The 21605-nt window shown below is 43.2% G+C and overlaps 1 protein-coding gene across 8 annotated transcripts in view; it reads left to right on the top strand.

Moving 5' to 3' along the window:
- XYLB (xylulokinase) overlaps positions 1-21605 on the top strand; it is a 65378-nt gene that overhangs the window by 38465 nt on the left and 5308 nt on the right. For 2 of the 8 annotated variants that reach the window (XR_012381036.1, XM_025884195.2), the window contains 4 exons: positions 1503-1561; positions 2671-2758; positions 5377-5462; positions 10376-17821. Coding sequence is in view for 4 of the 8 variants with exons in the window: in XM_025884195.2 (XP_025739980.2) it covers positions 1503-1561; positions 2671-2758; positions 5377-5462; positions 10376-10453 (311 nt within the window). In the remaining 4 variants the exon portion in view is untranslated. Of the gene's footprint in view, positions 1-1502; positions 1562-2670; positions 2759-5376; positions 5463-10375; positions 17822-21605 lie in introns of those variants that run through there. The other 6 variants (XR_012381032.1, XM_073901924.1, XM_073901921.1 and 3 more) reach the window with 5 other exon arrangements.

The raw sequence follows: 21605 nt of genomic DNA, 5'->3' as shown, positions 1-21605 counted from the left end.
GTCTTAATGTCTAATATAGCAATTTACCCCTCACTTTTCTTTTTTCAGTGTTGTCTTAGCCATTTATGGATCTTTATTTTTCCGTAAATATTTTATACTAACTTGATTCAGTTCCTTAAAAAAAATCCAGTTGGAATTTTTATTTAGGTTGCATTGAATTTATAAATTAGTTTGAAAAAATTGACACTTTTATAATGTTAGTTCAAATCCACCCAAGACCGTGGAATATCTTTTAATTTACTTAGATATTCCTTTTTGTACTTTAATAACAGTTTCCTTTTTTTTTTTTTTTCCTCATAGAGACTTCTGAATTCTTTGCTAAGGTATTTCCTAGCTACATTATATTTCTGGTTACCATTGTGAATGGTAATTTATTTTCTATCACATTTGGTAATTGGTTATTGCTAGAAATGCCACTGATTATTGTAAGTTGACTTTTTTATATCTGGCAACCTTATTAAACTTTAATTAGTTTGCCTATTTTTAATTTTTCTAAGTAGATAGTTTATTGTCCGTAAATAATAATCGTAGTTTTATTTATTTTCTTTCAATCCTTATATATTTATTTATTTTTCTTGCCTTATAGGTGTGGCTAGTAAAATTAGCACTATGTGACAGTGTATTGGATAATATGAGTCTTTGTTTTGTTCTTATTATTAATTAACTATTGCTGTGTAACAAATTACTGCAAGACTTAGCAGCTTAAAACAACAATGAACATTTATTATCTTACATGGTTTCTGTGTGTCAAGAATTTGGGATTAGCATAACTCAGTCGTTCTGGCTGAGATCTCTTCTAAGGTTGAAGTCAGTATGTCATCTGGGGCTGCAGTCATCTGAAGGCTTGACTCAGGCTGCAGGATCTGCTTCCCAGGTGGCCAGCTCACACGGCTGTTGGCAGGAGTCCCCAAAGTGAGGGAACCAAGAGAGTGATCTGCAACAGAACAGGATAGAAGCCTTAATGTCCTTTATGACCTACTCTTGGAACTCACACTCCACCATTTACACAATATCCCACTGGTCACAGGAGTCAGCCCTATTGACTGTGAGAGGGAACGACATGAATATAAACATATCTGGAGGCAAGGGTCATTTGGAGGCCATTTTTTTGAGGTCTGGGAGACACACCAGTCTTAAAGAAAATACGTCTAAGTGTTTCTGTTAAGAATGACGTTTGTTATAAATTTTGGATAGATGGCCTTTATTAATTTAAGTAAGTTCCCTTTTGTTCCTGGTTCGTTGACAGATTCTTTTTTTTTTTTTTTTAATGATTTAAAAGAAAATGAAGACAGTAAGAGGTCGGTGGGGCAGCAGCCTCACAAGCAAATTACTTGTGACAAGCCTGCATGGACAGTGCCAGCTCTGGAGCTCTCCTTGAGTCCTGTGTGATGAGCAAGAGGCATTGGTCCAGTACAAGCCCTTTGTGGCTGAAGGACTCTAGAAAAGTCTTTTTTGTCTTGAGGAGATTGTTACAGCCATCAGTGTTTTCTTCTTCCTTGCAGTGCCCAAGACAAAGATTTTGGCCACTGGAGGGGCATCTCGCAACAGAGACATCTTACAGGTATGTGTTGGTGATAGGCCAAGCAGTAGGGCCTCTTCCATGTCTGTTACTTCTAAGAGCCTGATACTGTCCAATAAGGCCTGCCTCTGTTCCTACTCCTACAGATGTCTGACAGTCAAGCTATCACATCATGGGGCTGTCAGGGTCTTACTGGGACACTGAGCATTTTTGGATGTAGCCTGAGGCTGTATCAACTATTGACTTATAATATACCTGTCTTAGGTAAGATTCTCTAAAAAAAGAGCCTGAGATGGGAATTCTTCTATAAGTGGATTGTTGAGAAGGTGCTCCCAGAAGAGAGTGAGGGGGGCAGGTAGCGCCGAGGGAAATGATAAGCAAGAATGTGATTTCAGCTTCGGTTCCATCCCATAGGGAAGATCTGAAACGTGAACTGTACCACAGACTTGGTTCCACCTTGGGTAAGGGGGCCAAGTGGCTAACCTGGAGAGAGGTGAGAATAACCTCCTATGAGAGGCATCCTCTGTTCAGCCAAGAGCAATTCCTTTGAGGAGGGGCAGCTGTAAGCCATTAGCAGCCGATACTCACAGCATCTGGGGGAGAGATGCACACCAGTCCAGTAATGGAATCCAGGTGGGGCATCAGTGGCATCCACTGTAATATTTCCGGTCAACTAAGACTCCCAAGTCTTTTCCATGTGAGCTCTACTGAGTAGAGGTCCTCCATTTTAAAATTATGCAATTTATTTTGGGGAGCTAAATGGAAAAATTTATCCTTATCCCTATAAGACATGCCCCCTTAGTTTGGGTTTGTTTGAGCTTGTTGACATTAGTCTCTACCTCCAGCCATCTCCACCTTAACCATTTGCTAAGTATACTTCCTAAATCTTCCTCCTTGTCTTTGATAAAATGGTTAAATAGTGCAGGGACAATCTGGAGAGCTGTGGCCCTCCACTAGAGACTTCCCCCAGGTCATCCTGACTCTATTATTATCAGGGTGGCATGGCTGAGTATACTCCCTTTAAGGCAGTAGAGGTGGAATGGAAGGCATCAGAAGACACATGAGGAAAAAGAGCGTAGAGCATGTGTGCCAAATGTCCGTGTTCCCCCTGAGGAGTGGCTTACCACAGTATAAAGCTCCCTCCTTTCCAGGTGCTTGCAGATGTGTTTGGTGCCCCAGTGCATGTCACAGACACTGCCAACTCGGCCTGTGTGGGCTCTGCATACCGAGCTTTCCACGGTAGGTCGCGGGATGGGGAACAGAGGCTTCTGGAAGAGTTGGGGCACTGGCGGGGCTGAGGAGGATAGAAAGGGGAGATTGGAATGTTCCCAGCCTTCAGGGACATTGGAGTCTTGGGCTTTAGTTTCATTTTTTCTCCTCCCAGCAGGCAAGAACCAACCCAAACCTTCTGTTCTTTTATTCTGTACTTAAAGTGGGGAAAGAAAAGTAGGTTCCTAACTGAATGAGACTTGGTCATGGTCAGGCTCAGCACAGGGACATTGGGAAAGAACGCAGGACATGCTTGAGGGCACATGGGTGTGGGTCTGGACAGCTGGCGGGCAGGAGAGGTGGATGAAGTCCAGGGCCATCTTTTCAGCAAATGCAGGAAGTGGAGACAAAGCTGAAGGCTTCAGAGCCAAACAGTCCAGTACCCTGGACAGCTCCATGGGGGCCCATCGCTCTGATGGCAGCCTCGCTGAAACTCGGATCTCCCCCATCTAGGCAGGTTCTCCTGGGAGCTGCCCATGCCCACAAGGGGCCCATTTAGTCAATTTGCCCTGTCCCCTGCCTGCTCAGACTGCTCCTCCAGCTGCCCATTTACCTCGAGGGCTCTCTTTCCTCTGGCAGTTCTTTTCATGCATTTGCTCTTCACTTTTTAACACACCTATTTAAACTTACATGTTTCTATCAACATTGAGAATTAATCAGGGACCAGATCCTTCTCTTAATAATTAACCTCCTGCTCTTTTACCCCCCTCCCTGTCTACCCTATCTTCCTCACCCCACCTCATGCCACCTCCTGTGTCAAGATCACTGGGTAATTTATTTCCAGGTTGTGTTTTTAATTAAACTTACATCATATTGGCTTTTGTTTGCACTTCCCTATGAATTCCTCTCTCTCTCTTCCTAATTCCCTGCAGTTTCTTTCTCCTTTTTCTTTTCCATGATAGTTTTGTTGGACTCTACAACCTCGGTAAGTTTAAGAGGGAATTCAGTAGGTGATAACTTTAGAGGCCTTACATGTCCAGCGTGGGCTTTGTTTCACCCTCCAAAAGAATGCTACCTTGTGGGGTGCCTGGGTGGCTCAGTCGGTTCAGCATCTGACTTTGGCTGGGATCGAGCCCTGTGTCCTGGGATCGAGCCCCATGTCGGGCTCCCTGCTTCGTGGGGAGTCTGCTTCATCCTCTCCCTCTGCTCCTCCCCCCACTTGTGCTCTCCCTCTCTCTTTCAAATAAATAAATAAATAATCTTAAAAAAAAAAAAAGGAATGTTACCTTGTTTGGGCAAAGGACTCTAACTTCAAAATACTTTCCCTCAGCACCTTGGAAATACTGTTCCATAATCTTCTGGCCCTTAGTGCTGCCCACGAGAAGCCCAGAGCCCACGTCTCACTCCTCCTTCTAAAGCGGGAAAGGCACTGCCCTTTAGGGACTCCACTGCTATGTGGCACTGCATTTCTTTTTTATTTTTCCTTTTCTGTGCCTATTGCGTTGCCAGAGGTTATCTGGGGGTACTGCCCACTCTGCCCTCCAAAACTGAAGCCCCGGCTAAGTCCAAGCACACCGGTCCTCACCCTGAGGTGTCTCAGCCACTTCACATCTCTTCTCCCCAGCCGCATCCAGGCTGAACCTCACACATAGGCGGTCTCTGAATGAGTGGCCAAGGGACCAGTGTCTTTTGATTGGTCTCTCTGCTCCCCCCCCACCCCGTTCCCATACAGCTCTGAGCCGAGATATCCCAACATCTGCTGGGAAACCTCGTGTCTTCCCCGGGCCCTGCCTCACTCCAAGGGGTCCTGTGTTTCCCTGCCTATCTGATAGTACTCCCTAACCCGCCTAGAAATTCCTCACTTTTCCTGACCCCCGACAGCAGCCTCCCTTCCTCTCCAGCCCTGCGCTCATTTGCTTGGGGAGTATTTATTGAGTGCCTCGGGTATGCAGGCGGTGTGCGAGGCCCCAGGGCTCTTCTGGAGACCCAGTCCCTGGCTTCACAGAGCTTTGGGAGCTCAGCAAGGGAGGGACCTTAAATCTGGGGCCAGAAATTGTACGAAGTTTCTGAGGACAGCAGATGGTACTTAGGGGTAGAGGGTTAGGGAGCCTCGGAACAAGGGACATTGTGGGCAGCAGCTGGTCTGAGAAGAGTGTAGGTCTGTGAAGAGAGGAGACCGGGACACTCGACACAGTGAAAAGGCTGAGGTAGAAGGAATCGTAAGAAGCCTGGGGTGGCTTCGGTGCACTGAGCCATGGGGAGTGGGGCCAGGTGAGGGACGAGAGGCAGGTAAGTTCTCCTGTCAGGTGCCAGGGGCTAGCCGCCCTGCTGTGACAGGTGCTGTCCCGCTGAGCAAGACAAACTAGGCCTTGCTGGGGAGAGGTCTACACATCAAATTTCTCTCTTCTCTTTCTCTCTTTTTCTCGAACAGTTTTACCGAGGCACAATTTATATGGCATAAACGTCACCCAATTTTAAGTGTACAATTCAGTGATTTTTTTTAGTAAATTTACTGAGTTGTGCAACCATCACCATAATCCTGTTTTAGAATATTTTATCACCCCAGAGATAAGATGCTATTTTCAGTTAATGTCTTCATTTGCAACATGCACTGATGTGAAATGAGCTTTCTCTCCTGGGCCTTGCAGCTGGAACAGACGTGCCCTTTTCAGAGGTTGTGAAGTTAGCCCCAAATCCCAGATTAGCTGCTACCCCAACCCCAGGAGCTGCTCAGGTGAGAGACCATCAGAATTTGGTCATAGCCTTTGCATTGTGAAAACCAACCACAGTTAACTCTTGAACAACATGGGTGACGGGTGCCAATCCCCTTGCAGACACGAAAATGTACGTATAACTTTTGACTCCCCCCAAAACTGCTAATAGCCCACTGCTGACCAGAAGCCTTACTGATAACATAGTCAATTACTACATATTTTATATATTGTATGTGTTATATACTGTATTATTAAAATGAAATAAACTAGAGAAAAGAAAATAATAAGCAAAATGCATTTACCATCTACTCTATCGAAAAAAATCCACCTGTACTTGGACCTGCACAGTTCAAACCCGTGATGTTCAAGGTCAACTGTAGGTTCTTTTTTCCAAAAGGTAAGTTTTGCTCTGTCACTTAAAGTTGATGTGTTCAGCTAATGGGGAAATCCCTACTTTTTGGTTTTTTAATTGTCAAGGAAACAGAGCAAAAGGGAGCCAGGTTGTCAACTGAGATTTATAGATCCTGCTGATTTTATAGCCCCAGGGGTCAGATCGATTGCTGGGTGTATCTTCAGTGTTCCATATGCCTTCAGGATGGGCCCTTACATTTCACGGGTTACAGAAGCCACAGAAAGATTCTGTCACTTAAGCCTAAGAAGTGCTACGTTTCTAGCTCTCAGATCTGAATTCTGGATCCAAGACAGGTGTGCGGTTCCCCAGGCCAGGAAATCCCTGGGAAGGCAGACCCCGCTTGTTACAGCTTGGGTTCTCTGGAAAGCAGACCCTGAGATGCCAATTAGGGTGTAGGACATTTATTGAGGGTGCTCTTGGGATCTATATCTGTGGAGGGGGAAATGAGGAGGCAGGATGGGGCAGAGGGAGGAGGTGAGACCCAGGGCAATCTCCCTGGAGCCCTCAGCCAGTCCTAGAGGGAGTCCTGAAGCTGGGCTGACTCTTTGGACTTTAACCTAGCTGGGGTAAGGGGGCCGGGCCGTTATACCTTATGTCAGCCGGTGTCTGTGTGCAGGCCACCCCAGGATGGGGTAAGGCAGCACTCTCTAGCCAAAGCCATCCCCAAAGGGGGCTGTCAGCTGAGGGCTGGGAGAATAAGGTCTTCATTCTTGAAGGGCAATCTGGGTGGTATGCCATAGCATCCACCGTACCTCTGTTCCTGTTCCCAGAAGGTTCTTGCAGCCCAGCAGCAGGGCTGCGCAGACAGAGGGCATTATTACTGATGTAGCAGGCAGCATGAACTTCATGCTTGCACCAGATTTCCTTGGCCCTGAAGTGCCATTGGATGATGTGGAGTGGGCCCAGGAGGATAACTGTGCACACGCTGTGTCTGCATCAAAACTGAGTGAACCCAAGCTTAGGAAACTCCCAACTTATAAAGGAGCTGCAAGCAGATCTTCCCAACCTTTGCCTTCGAGGGAGACATTATCTGTACTAGCCTGATCAGCAAATAAATTTTCCTTCTGCCCCAGAGGACGACTCTATCTCTATCTTCCAATGCTATTTGTCATATAAACATTGACAAGATAGTCTGCAACAAAAGCTGTCACCAGTCACGTAGAAACACCATGGAGAATTATCTCCCAACATATCTGGGAGCAGAAGCTCCCAGTTTCCAGGTGACTACGTAACCCACACGTGTAGGTGTGCCCAAACTTTTATTACTTTGTCCTTATGTCATGTGTCCTTACCTTTAAGAGCCAGCTCAATGCAGTAGGAAGACCCTAAACTGATAGAAAGGGCCTTTGGGTTTTCATTCTTACCCAGCCTTTCCTTCAGCATATGACCTTCATATGACCTTGAACAGCATTTCTCATCTCTGAGCCTGTTTCTGCATCAGTGAAGTGGGGACAACATCTGGTCCTGCCTACTTTTAACCCACTCTTTGTGAAGTTTGAAAAGACTCCCTGACTAGAATGGCTTCATTATGTAACAAGAAGTCTGAAGGTAGTTGTGGCGCTGATTCCGTGGTTCCACAATGTCAGGGCTCTGGGTCATAGTCCCTGCAGTTCTACAGATCAGCAACAGACAATGGCACCATGAGAACCACCTATGTCATTTCCAATTTTCTAGTAGTCTCATTAAAAAAAAAAAAAAAAAAGTAAAAATAAAGAAATGACTAACTTTAAAGACATTTTTTATCTAATCTAGTATGTCTGAAATATTGCTATTTCAACAGGTAATCAATAAGAACAATTGCCAATGTCGGGCTCCCTGCTGGGCGGGGAGGCTGCTTCTCCCTCTGACCCTCCCCCTTCTCATGTGCTCTCTCTCTCTCTCAAATAAATAAAGAAAAATCTAAAAAAAAAAAAGAAAAGAAAAATTGCCAATGTGCTATTTTACATTCCTCTGTTTTGTATGAAGCTTTTGAAATCCGAGGTGCATTTTGGGCTTGTAGCGCGAGTCCCAGTTCAAGTGCCCCCAGGCTTGAATGACTTATGGCTACGGTGTTGGGTGGCGCCGCTCTAGATGTGCTCCCGATGATCACAGGATGTCTGCCGCCTCTCCAAACATCCCGCTCACCCACCACTGTAGCCATAGGCAGGAGTGAGGGCATGGCGTTGGGCAGCCCCTCCTTACGCACTTCTTGCTCATCAGGGAGAGAATCCTGGTCTATTTCTCTCAACTCCCCCACCAGACGGCCACTTGGTCATATGGTCACCCTTGGTTGTAAGAAAGGCTAGGGTAGGTTCTGGCTCCTTTGTCCTCTAGGAGGCCCACGAGGGAGAAGGTAGCTGGGGAAAGCTTTAGGGCAGCTGCACCTGTCTCCTTATAGGCAGCAAACACTCTGTGTGTGTCCCCCACCTTCCCTGGCTCGCCCATGACCAAAGTCACTAAAGGCTCCTGGAACTCTGTACCCGTCAACCCAAGTGCAACCTCAGAATCCTTCGTAACACCAGGTTGCAAGCAGCAACAGTCTATGACTGTTGGTGTAATGAGCTATTGGAGGACTGGTTTGTAAACTTGGGAGCAGGGGAGCATCCTCTGTGTTCTCTTTATGGCATGTACAGTAGTGGTTGTGCTCAAGTAGAAACTCAAAACTGTACCAGTGTTTTCTCTCGGCTCAGCTGAATATTGCAGTTTCCTCTTGACAGACAAGATCCAAGCTCCCCATGAGTTCTCTGTTCTCTGTCACCTTCACCGAGTGGCCCCAGATGCGCCAAGAGTGGGCCCTGGGTGCAAAATCAGTTACTAGAGTACTTGACTTTGGACCTAATTAAGCCAAAGGAAGGAGTGGGATTGGAATGAACTAGTAGTGGTGTTTGTGAGTCGCAAGGACATCTGGGTCCCTTGTCTACAAGACACCATGTGCTCACCTGAAGTGTCCACATTTCTCAGGCAAGGCTTATAGAGTCACAAGTGAAAACAGGTTTTGTTTTGTTTTGTTTTGTTTTTTAAAGGAGTGGGGAAGGAAGTTTAAGAATGTGGGGTTGTGAAGGGTGCCTGGCTGGCTCAGTTGGTGGAGCGTGGGACTCTTGATCTAGGAGTTCTGAGTTTGAGCCCCACGTTGGGTGTAGAGATTATTCAAAAATAAAATCTTTGGTTTTTGGTTTTGGTTGATTACCCAGCACACTGTATATATAATTTTGTAGCCCACTCAAAAAAAAAAAAAAACCACTACAGTACAACATGAGTATTTATATTCTTAAAAATGAGCATATACATTATTTTTAATGACTGCATAATATTCTCTGGCTAATGAACCATAATTTACTTGTGTGTTTTATATGTCTTAGAGCAGTTGCTTCTAGTTTATTTATTTATTTTTTTAAAGATTTTACCCATTTACTTGAGAGAGAGAGAGAGCACAAGCGGGGTGAGGAGCCGCTCTAGATGTGAGGAGCAGAGGGAGAAACAGACTCCCCACTGAGCAGGGAGCCCGATGCAGGGCTCTATCCCAGGACCCTGGGACCACAACCTAAGCCGAAGGCAGACACTTAACCAACTGAGCCACCCAGGTGCCCCTCTAGTCTTTTAATTACTGCAATGAAAATTATGTGGGTAAAAGGTTAACAAAACCATTTCCTGTTCTGCATGAGAATTTGAACTTCGTTTCCTTCTAGCTCTGTTTCCTTTGGAATGTCACAGTATGGGTACACAGCATTGCTTATGTAAAAATGGCCTTTAATTAGGGCACTGCATCTGGAGTGGGAAAACCCTATATACCTGATGGGAAGTCATACTTAGGGCTTCCCTGAGTCCAGTGACGTCTCATGGAGTTGTTAAAAGAGATACTCCTGTGGGGCATGAGGTTTCAAAGCCAGGGTGGTTCTTGCATCTGTATGACGTGGATTTCACCTCCTTGCACCTGAGCTGTAACATGGGGCGCAGGGAGACCGTTTCCTGGACACTTGTGCAAACTGCTATAAGGACCGCTATGCGGTCTTTCATTGAAGAGAAGCACCTGCAGCCACTGTGCCAACAGGTATGTTTCTCCAGTGTGTCCTGTTGAGGGCCAGGGTGTGGTGCATGGTAGTCTTAGGAGACTGGATGGTTAGTCAGGTGTGGCACCCTAGTTTCCTTAGGAGAGCTTTGCAGAAGTAGAATAAATGGGTCGAAGGCTATGGGCATTTTCAAGCCCTTTAATACCAACGTACAGTCAAGTTGATTTCCAGAAGGGTTGCACCACCAACTTCACCAGCTGTGCGATAAGCCAGCATTTCCAGGTACCTTCACCAGAATTTTTAAAAATTTTGTAGATTTGATAACAAATTTTTTGGTCCTATTTTGCATTTTTAAAAAATCTTACACTGTAGGTTTGAGAACTACTAGCTTTTCCTCTTTTGAGACTTGATGCTTCCTTTCCTTTGCCCAGCACAGACACTTAAATTGCAAGTAAATGGGATGCTAATATTTTAAAAATTGCAAGTTGCTAAGAGATGCCTCCCCATTCTTAAACTGCTCTTTCTGCCCCTCCAGGTCTACGAGGCCCTTCTCCCGCAATACGCCAAGCTTGAGCAGAGAATCCTGTCCCAGACCCAGGGGCCTCCAGAGTGAATTCCTCAGGCCCAGGCACCCCTATTAGCCCTGGCTGCCTAGGCTCACTGGTCCCACTTGTCGCCGTGCTCCTCCTGGACTGCAGGGACCCTCTTCCCTGTCCTGAGTGACTCTGCCTGCCCACCTGACTCCTTGCGGTGCTCCAGCCCTGCCCGGGACCACCTGAAGCCCACCTTAGCACATCTTCCTGAACATAAATGGGCTGATTCTGTGCCCTTGTGCCCAGGGCAGGAAAGCATCTGTCTTTTCCTGTCCTTTATCTTGGGAGGCAAGATAAAACTGTGAGTCTGGGATATGTCCAGTAAAAATTGGTGACTTTCCCCCTTTCAAATGCAGAAGTAAAGCTAATATAGGGACCTAATCAGCAGAACAGGGGAGACAAAGCTATCCCCCGTACCCCCACCCTAGCAGCCTCTTCCCCAACTCTGACTCTTTGGCTACTTCTCCTCAAACTGTAACCCACAGCCACCTGCCCCACCCCCCATACTGTGACCCTGTGGTCCATCCTCCCTCCTCCAACGATGACCTCCTCAGCTGCTTCCTCCCTCCTCATTTCAGTGTCTGAAGGGCTTCCTAGTGTCTTCCTTTCTTGTCTTCCCCGTGCTAACCCCTCCATCAAGTTTTTGCCCTTCTCACCTCCCAGTTTCTGTCCCCTCATCTTCTGTGACCTCTCCTCCCTCCCCATGCCCACCTTTTGTAACTCATTACCTCCCACCCAAGAAGCTTGACAGGGCTGATGACCAAGCGTCCTGTCCCCTCCCATCAGCTCTGCCCACAGGCTGCCTGACTCCCTGGCACACCAGACCACTTGCAGGGGCCCTCTCCCAGGTAGTACAGGGCAGCACCTCCCTCCCTCCATCCCTTCCTTCAGGGAGCATTTCTCTAATTCTGGATTTTGTTGATTCTTTTTCCGGGGTGTCATTTAACATATTCTCTATCCTCTGTATTTCCTATAAATTGGTGATTGGATCTAATACAGAGCTCCTCAACCGCAGTACTATTGACATTTGGGGCTGGGTAAGTTTTGGTTGTGGGGGGGCAGCAGGGTCACTGGCCTCGACCCACCAGATGCCAGTAGCACGCCCTCCCCAAGTCATGACAATCCAAAATGTCTCCAGGCATTGCCACATTATCTCCTGGTGGGGATGGGAAGGCAAAATTGCCCCTGGTTCATAACCACTGACCTAGAGGCTTGATCTGATGCACGTGTGATGATTTCCCTTTTTATGTCAGACAATTTCATAAAATGGTGTTGTGTTCTTCCATTGGGAGGCACATATGTCTGGTTTTATCTCATTTGGGGGATGTTCAAGCCTAGCTCCATTAGTTCACTAGGGATACAATTTTGTTATTCCTCTTCATTTACCCAGAATTCTTCTGTGTGAGAGACATTCCCTGTCCAATTACCCAAAGGGGCTAGGAGAGGCTGGATAAATACTTTCCTCTGTTCACCAGTTTTCAAAATAATGGGTTGATTCCCAAGCATCCTCTAACAGCAAGTAGGTTTTTATTTTTAGTGTCAATACCATACATTTAATATATTTTATGTATTTTAATCCATTACGGTAATTATTTCTGCCCTTGTCTTCTTTTTTGATAGTCACTCTTTCCAACTTTTCTCCTGCTTTCCTGAGCTTTCCTTCCTTCTTCTTTACTGATAGTAATGCTCTGTGTAGTCCTTAATTATTGCTGGTCCCCAAATTTTTATCCTCATCTCTCTTTCTCTCCCATTCTGTCCTCTCTTGTTGGATGATTTCGTCTTTTCTTGGGTTTCAACCACTGCTTCTGTGCCAGGAACACCCAGACCTATGCTTCCATCCAGAACTTTCCTTGGAGTCTATTAGAAGTCTCAGAGGGGTGCTTCAGACTCCACTTATCTTCCCTTGCCCTTCCCCAAACCTCCTCCTCTCGTGTTCCTGTTTCAGTGAACTGGCACCACTGTTCATCCATCCATTCATTGAAGAACCCAAACCTCAAATTCAGATGTCCTCCCCCTTTGCCATGTCAGATCAGTCACCAAGTGAGTTTGGTTATTCCTTTGCTAACTCCTAAAGCAGTTCCTTTCTCTCCTTCCCTCCCATTTTACTTTGGATCCCTTTATTCCTTGCTCAACGTATCACAAAAGCCTACAGATAAAGTCCTACGTGATCTGCTTCCCTCAAATTGAGAATCCCTCAAATTTTACCTCTGCTGCAAGCCCTTGCCTAAATTGGAACTTCAGTTAAACCAGACTACTTGTGGTTTCCATCCAGAGTGGAAGAATGCTGCAAACCAGGTCTGGGACCTGGTCGATCAAGGCAGTGGAGAGGGGGACGTCAAAGGAAGAGGTTTAGAAAATGAGTGGGACCAGGAGCATCACTTCTGAGAGAGATGAAGTCATCTTGAAAGGAAGTGGTGTCCCTAGCAGGTTTGGTGGTTGAAGGGGAGAAAGAAAGCAGAAAGCTGAAGATAACAGCCTATTTTATTAATGGCAAGTCAAAGATTCAGAAGAAAATGGACAACTTTCCCACCCCTACTACCTAGATATTACTCATTAAAGAAATTTTACAACATCGACCAACAGAAAAAGATTCTCTTGGACCAAGAAACAGTGAAAGCCACTCAATCAATCCATTTCCCATTTTACCTCTGCCCCCATAGGGTTGCCTTTTATTCCAAGCATGTCAACATAAATAGAACAAGGAATTCACTGTGTATACAAATACAGGAAGAAAACAAAGTGAGAATCATAACTTTTCAAGCTGATAAAATACTCCAAAATAAGGAGAACAAAAGAGAGTAAACTGTAACAACCCTCCAACATGAACTCTAAAATAAATTTTGAAACAATTGTGGATATGAAAGATACCACAGTTCAGAAAATTTAAAACTCAGAATAAAAATGAAAAAGCGAGGCACCTGGGTGGCTCAGTTGTTAAGCATCTGCCTTCGGCTCAGGTCATGATCCCGGGGTCCTGGGATCGAGCCCTGCATCGGGCTCCCTGCTCCACAGGAAGCCTGCTTCTCCCTCTCACACTCCCCTTGCTTGTGTTCCCTCTCTCGCTATCTTTCTCTCTGTGTCAAGTAAATAAATAAAATCTTAAAAGAAAAAAAATGAAAAAGCAACAGGGATATGTGAAAAGAGAAATGACCAAGCTTGGGAAACAATTTGAACAAAAAATTAAAATCATCATAGATATGAAGACAAAAATCACAACATATTCAAATAAAAATAGAGATGACTACAAGTACAGAAAAGCATTATAGAAGTTGGGAATGACAAAAGCTAAGACAGCAAAAAATACAGAGGAAGAGCTGAAAAGGTCCAGAACGAAAATGATAGGTAAAGAAGAAGTAACACAGGCAAAATTGGAGCTCCCAGAAGCTACCAAAAAAGAAGACAGTGGAATTGCTTAATTCTTAAAACTGCTCCAGGAGAGGAACACCTGGGTGGCTCAGTCAGTGAAGCGTCTGCCTTTGGCTCAGGTCATGATCCCAGGGTCCTGAGATCAAGTCTGTATCAGGCTTCCTGCTCAGCGGGGAGCCTGCTTCTCCCTCTGCCTGCCACTCCCCCTCCTTGTGCTCTCTCTCTCTGACAAATAAATAAATAAAATCTTTAAAAAACAAAACAAAACTGCCCCAGGAGAAATTTCTGAAAAAGCAAAAAGAAGACCTAAATCTTTATCTTGAAAGGGCCCCTTTCTTACATAGAAAAGTTGACCCAGAATGATCAACTGAGATATATCCTGGCAAACTATTAAATTTTGAAGGTGAGGAAAAGACTAGACCAAAAGAGCTAGTCTCTTACAAAGGAAAGGTCAGGATGGCATCAGACTTCTCAAAAAGCAAGTAGTGGTGGAGCAACATTTTCAAGAAGTATAAAGAAAAAAAATAGGAACTCAGACTAAGTGTTTGTATCAAGCTAAGCTGTCCTTTAACTATCAAGGATACATGTAAGTTTTAATCATGTGAGAGCTCAGAAAATATTGTACTCATAATCCCTGAGGATCTTACTAAAAAGCTTCAACCAACTAGGAGATAATTGGGGAACTTCAGCAAAAGGACTGGTGGTGAGCATTGAGTATCTTTAGTTTCAGATTTAAAACCAAAATGAAAGAGGAGATGGGGTGAAAGAATAGTATCAAATGATATTCTTTGACAAGGTAGAAGTAACAATGAAATAAGTGAAAAAGGAGGGAGAGAGGGGGAGGACAGTACAAAGTGGGCTTTGTTGCAAAGGCAGTATTACAAGGCAAAGGGCATCATTTATTTTTTTTTAGAGAAAGTTCTTATTCCTTTTTTTTAAAGATTTATTTATTTATTTTTGAGAGAGAGAGAAAGCACATGGCGGGGGAGGGTCAGAGGGAGAAGCAGACTCCCCACTGAGCAGGGAGCCCGATGCGGGACTCAATCCTAGGACTCCAGGATCATGACCTGAGCGGAAGGCAGTCGCTCAACCAACTGAGCCACCCAGGTGCCCAAAGGGCATCATTTAAAGTTGACAAACAAAATAGTTGGGGCTTAAGTAAGGAAAAAAAGAGACAAAGAATTATATAAAGGTACAACGATAATCACTAGAAGATAGAAATCTCCCTCAATGCTCAAAGAAACAATAATAAAAGCAATAAATCACATAGTGAAAAATGCAGTGAATGTAGCATCATACACAGTAAATATATAATAAAAAGCATAGAGTCAAATTAATAAACTAAAAGGCTCAACTCATCTATTAAAAAAAAGTTCAAAAATGAACAAAGGGGAAAAAAAAGAAAGGCAAACCAAGAAATGGACTCTCTCTCTTTTTATTTTTTTATTTTATTTTTTTAAAGATTTTATTTATTCATTTGAGAGAGAGAGAAAGAGAGAGCACGAGAAGGAAGAGGGTCAGAGGGAGAAGCAGACTCCCTGTTGAGCAGGGAGCCCAACGTGGGACTCGATCCCAGGACTCCAGAATCATGACCTGAGCTGAAGGCAGTTGCTTAACCAACTGAGCCACCCAGGTGCCCTCTCTCTTTTTTTAAAAGTAGGCTCCATACCCAGCATGGAGCTCAATGCAGGGCTTGAACTCACAGCCCTGAGATCAAGACCTGAGCTGAGATCAAAAGTCGAATGCTTAACTGACTGAGCCACCCAGGTGCCTCAAGAAACAGACTCTAACTATAGAGAACAAACTGGAGGTTATCAGAGGGGAGGTGGGTAGGAGGATGAGTGAAAAAAGGTGACAGGGATTAAGGAGTACACTTGTGATGAGCACAGGGTGATGTATGGAAGTGTTGAGTCACTATATTGTACACCTGAAACTAATACTAGTTATGTATAAGTTAACATACATATATGTATGTTATATGTATGTTTTATTTAAATGGGATTTAAATAAAAACTTAAAAAAAGTTCAGGTTGGCTCACAAACCAGCATCTTACTATCTGTTATTTACGGGAGACACATTTAAAATGATCTGGGCACCTGGGTGGCTCAGTCGGTTGAGCATCTGCCTTTGGCTCAGGTCATGATCCCAGGGTCCTGTGATCAAGTCCCTCATTGGGCTCCCTGCTCCATGGGGAGCCTGCTTCTCTCTCTGCCTTTGCTTCTCTCTCTCTCTCTCTGTCTCTCATGAATAAACAAATCTTTAAAAAAAATAAAATAATTGACCCATAAAAGCTAAAAATTAGGTGGGCAAAAATATACCAGGCAAATATAAATCATAAAAAGCAAGATTACAGTATTGATATATGACAAAGATAGAATTCAGGAGACAACTAGACAAATCAAAGAAGGACACTGTAATGCTAAAAGTCACAATTCACAATGAAGGTATACTAGTACAAATGTTACAGCCTCGATTATTTCATTTTTCAACTTTAAATTATTTTCTTTGATATCACCTATAGATTCCAACAGCATCTATATATCTTCTGAATATATATTGAACTTTGCATCTTATAATAAGGAATAATAATACATAATTGAGGATATACCTATTATTCTCACTCACAGAAATTGGCTATTTATTATTTCACAAAGAAAACGTATAATTTCCACAAAATAGAGATAATACAATCTTCTTTAATCACAATGCAATAAAATGAGGAATTAATAAAATATATTTTTTTAAGTTTCACCTGGAGAAAGACTTTCTATGAATTACTCTTGGGGCAAAGGGGAAATATAAACCAAAATTTCAGAGCTTTTAAAAAAAGATTGAAAATTAAATCTGTGAGAAATAATTAAAGCATTGATAGGTGAAATATAGCTTTAAAATACTATAACACATGTCAACTATACTCAAATAAAAATTTTAAAATACTGTAACATTGATGAAAGAAAACTTAAATAAAAATACAACTCAAAAGCAAAGAAAAAGGACAAAATGAACAAAAGAAGGGGTGTAAGAAATAATGATAAAATCACACAGAAAAACAGGAAAAAATAAAATTAATGAAGAACATTTTTATTATTTGAAAACAATTGGGGCACCTGGGTGGCTCAGTCGGTTAAGTGTCCCACTGATTTTGGCTCAGGTCATGATCTCAGGTCGTGAGATAGAGCCCCACATCAGGCTCTGTGCTCAGCACTGAGTCTGCTTATCCCTCTCCCTCTGCCCCTCCCCCTGGTCGCACTCTCTCTCTCTCTCTCAAATAAATTTAAAAAATCTTAAAAAAGAAAAACAAAAGAGACAAACCACTAGCTAACTTAAGTAAAATGGGGAGGAAGTAGAAATATTAAAAATAAAAATGATAGTGGAAAATTAAGATTAAAACAATAATTTTTAGTTTTAAGGACTATTTTGTACAACTCTGCAAATAATTTGGAAACCTAGATGAAATGGTAATGACCTAATGAACTAAAATGACTCCAGTAGGGGCACCTGGGTGGCTCAGTTGTTAAGCATCTGCCTTTAGCTCAGGTCATAATCCCAGGGTCCTGGGATCGAGCCCCACGTCAGGCTCCCTGCTCCATGGGAAGCCTGCTTCTCCCTCTCCCACACTCCCCCTGCTTGTGTTCCCTCTCTCACTGTGTCTCCCTCCATCAAATAAATAAATAAATAAAATCTTTAAAAAAAATAAAATGACTTCAATAGAGAAAGTTTAAGCAGACTAATTTTCATAAGGGAAATAGAAAATATTATCAAAGAGCTATAATATGAAAAAGGCTCTAGTTCAGATGGTTTCACAGGAGGATTCTACCAAACCTTCATTGTTTAGTTAATCCCTTTGCTATATAATGTATTCCAGAACATTGGAAAAGAAGAAACACTTCCAGATTTTTTTAAAAAAGATTTTATTTATTTATTTGACAAAGAGAGTGAGAGAGGAAACACAAGCAGGGGGAGTGGGAGAGGGAGAAACAGGCTTCCTGCTGAGCAAGGAGCCCGATGCGCGGCTCCATCCCAGGACTCTGACATCATGACCTGAGCCGGAAGGCAGATGCTTAATGACTGAGCCATCCAGGCGGCCCGACACTTCCAGATTTTTATGAAGCAAATATAACATTGATTCCTAATACTAGGTTGCAAAAATAGCCCCAATTCTTCACTTATCCCTATATCCATATACTTGGCCATGAAGTTTTGTTGTGCCCTCCCTGTCTGACCTCTGGGCTCGGCCATGCAAGTTTGGTCAATGGGATTTTCACAAACAAGATGCAAGCATTGCCTTGGAAAGTCCTTATGCAATTGAGATGTCTCTCATTTTGCTCTGTCTTTGTTATGAAATGTTTGCGCCTAACCTTGCCTGGCCAAAGCCATTAAGGTAACTGCCTATCCCAGACATGTGAGTGTGTCTAGATGAGACCAGAAGCACTGCCCAGCCAAGTCCAATCTACAGATTCATGAGCTAAATACATGTTTATTATTTTAAGGCATTGAGATTTTAAAGTGATTTATTCACAGTAATAGATAACTGATATAGAAATTGGTGCCAAATCAAAAAACCATTATATGTGACATTGGAGCTGGGCTGTGGGTGGGGCTTGGAAAAATGGTGAGAAAATTATTTTAGGAGGCTGAAAAATGCCAAGAAACTGAGCACCTGTGGTAACTTGGAAGACAGAAAATGTACCTCCTGAACATTGGGGCTTGAGAGAAGACATTTCTAGGCAGAATGTTGAAAATGTCAGCTGACTATTACTCAGAAAAGAACTAGCCAGATTTGAAGTAGAATTTAGATGGAATGTAAAGATGCTAGAGCAATAACTTTCTCATCTCCCTCCCTTTAAGCCAATAAAGATATCAGACTTATGATACAGCTTTAGGTAAAAACAAAATCAAGGGCTGAAAGACACTTGGCTAAGACCTCTGAAAGAATCAAGGCATTGTCTAACAGACTTTTCCAGTTGATTAAAAATGACTTCCAGGAAGTATAAGATTCTTGTCCCACAGCAGCTTGATACCTAAAGTATCAGTGATTAAGCCCAGATTAAGCAAGTGATATCTCAAAATGACTGGATATGGCTTTTGGTGGAGAGAATGGATTCAAATCAGACCCAGAAGTTCCACAGAACTTTTTGGAGAGGTATACTAATAAAAGTGACATCAACCTAGATTAAAAGGGACAAAATGTAAAAAGAATCTGGGCCCCCAACTTTCTTTGGACAGGAAGCAGGTTGAGGAAGTTGTTCAGAAGGCATATTTTCCAATGCCCTCTTCAGAAGTGTTTAAGGAGGGCAATGCAAAGTGAAAGATGTAGAGGGTGAAGCCAAGAGCCACAGAGAACAATGGACTGGGATGCCACTTTCAGTGTGGCAGATAAACTCTAAAATGACCTGCAGTGATCCCTGCCTCCCAGTATTCACACCCTTGTGTAACTCCTGCCTCCTCAGCGTGAGCAGGACCTATAACTCGGTTCTAATAAAAAACAGCCAAGGTGATGGTATGTCACTTCTGTAATTATGTTACATATAAGTGTAACTGCTATCTTCCTAGCAGACTCTAATGACTCTCCCTTGCTACCTTTGATGAAGTAAGCTGCCCTATGGAGAGACCCACATGGCAGGGAAATGAGCATCTTCTGTCTAATGACCATCAAATGATCAAGGCCCTCAGTCCAGCAACTCACAAGGAGCTGGATCCACATGACTTTGGAAGTGAATCCTTCCGTAGTAAAGCCTCAGATGAGACCCCAGCTCTGACCAACATCTTGATTATAGCCTAGTGGGAGGTTCTGAAGCAGAGGACTAGAGGACCCAGGTAAATCATACCCAGATTCTTGACCTACAGAAACTCGGATAATACATGGGTGTTGTGCTAACCCACTAAGTTTGTGGTTATAACAGTAGTTACTTACTATTATGCAGCAACAGATAATTCATATACCCAAGGAACTAGGCCTTAATCATAAACCATTCTTCATCTCTAGAGCAGGGGGACCTGCTCATACATTCCCAGTGGGATTTTAGAATTGCTATGGGCAAGTGACTACTATATGCTTTCATTCCTACACTTACCAAATGATAGCGCTTTTGCAATGATCTTGTCCTTGTTTCCACCCACTTATGTTGGCTATTTGAGAAGCAACTAATTGGACTTTTTGGTTCATATGTCTTTGGATCAAGAGTAGGCACAACCAGGCGGTGCCTGGGTGGCTCAGTCGGTTGAGTGTCCAACTCTTGATCTCAGCTCAGGTCTTGATCTCAGGGTCATGAGTTTAAGCCCTGCATCAGGCTCCACACTGGGTGTGAAGCCTGCTTAGGATTCTCTCTCTCCCTCTCCCACCAGCCCCCACTGAGCACATGCACATGCTCTCTCTCCCTCTCTTAAAAGAAAAAAAAAAGTAGACACAACCAGACTTTACTTAGATTGTGAAATCCTAAACCTGACTGAGATTTTGCAGGGCTTTGGGATGGGAATGTGCATATTTTACATGTGGGAATGGTGTGTGTAACTGCGGCCATGAGGGAAAACTGAGATAGTTGCAGAAATGCAACTTTGCCACGCTCTCCCCTTTTGACTCAGCGTTGGTTGTGTGACTTGCTTTGGCCATATCAGTAAATGAGATGCAAGCTGAGGCTTTAAATAACTTGCATGAGTGAGTTTTTCTTGCAAAAACAGCATTACATGATAAGAAGGTGACAGACACATGGAAAGAGCCTGGTTGTTCCAGGTGCTCCAGCCAACAACTGGTTGAACAGCAGATGTCTAGGCTAGCCCAGCCCATGTCAGAATCACCTCAGTCACATGAGCAATAAACCTTTTACTGTTGTAAACCTCAGGCTTTCTGGTTGCTTGTTAGGCAGCATTATTTTAACAATAGATAACTGCTACAATACCTAACCTGATAAAGATTATACAAAATAAGGAACTACATATCAATCTCTTATTAATATCAATGAAATTATTACCAATTTTGTCAAATTGTCTATGATTTAGAATAAATCATATTTATAAATGATAAATTTATCAAGTATTATTGGATTAATATCAATAAGAAAGATCAGTAAACAGAAACCAATAGGGCATTGAAGATGATCTGTCATGATCAAGTGCAGCTTATTCCTGAGTGGTCCAATATTAGGAAATCAATGAATACAGTTCCCTATTTTAATAGATCTAAGAAGACGAGCAATTTGATTATGGCTGTTGAAAAGTCTTTTGACAAAATTTAATACTCATTTCTTTTTTTTTAAGATTTTATTTATTTATTTGTCAGAGAGAGAGAGAGAGCACAAGCAGGGGGAGTGGCAGGCAGAGGGAGAAGCAGGCTCCCTGCTAAGCAAGGAGCCTGATGCAGGACTCCATCCCAGGACCCTGGGATCATGACCTGAGCTGAAGGCAGACGCTTAAGCAACTGAGCCACTCAGGTGTCCCTTAACACTCATTTCTGATTAGGAAAAAAAAAAAAAAAAAAAAACCTGGTAAAAGCCAGCATCTACTTAATGAGGAATCACTAGAGTCATTCCTCCTAGAATCAGGAATGAGTCAAGGAAGTCCACCATTGTCATTACTATTTAATAGTGTATTAAAGGTAGCAGCCGGTGCAATTAGACCAGAGAAAACCAAGGCATAAGAATAGGAAAGGAAGAGATAAAACTTAAGAGAATCAATGCTAAAAATAATGCAAACAAGAAAATTCAGTAAAGTAGCAGAACATAAAATTTTAATATAAAAAAAAGCAGTGTTTACATATGTAATCAATAAAAATTATATGTCGTGAAGGACAAGAGCCCATTTACAACAGC

The sequence above is a fragment of the Callorhinus ursinus genome, unplaced genomic scaffold (assembly GCF_003265705.2).
Source record: "Callorhinus ursinus isolate GAN/ISIS: 27379988/994484 unplaced genomic scaffold, GSC_fseal_2.0 scaffold1, whole genome shotgun sequence".
NCBI lineage: Eukaryota > Metazoa > Chordata > Mammalia > Carnivora > Otariidae > Callorhinus > Callorhinus ursinus.
This window is presented reverse-complemented; position numbering and strand designations above follow the sequence as displayed.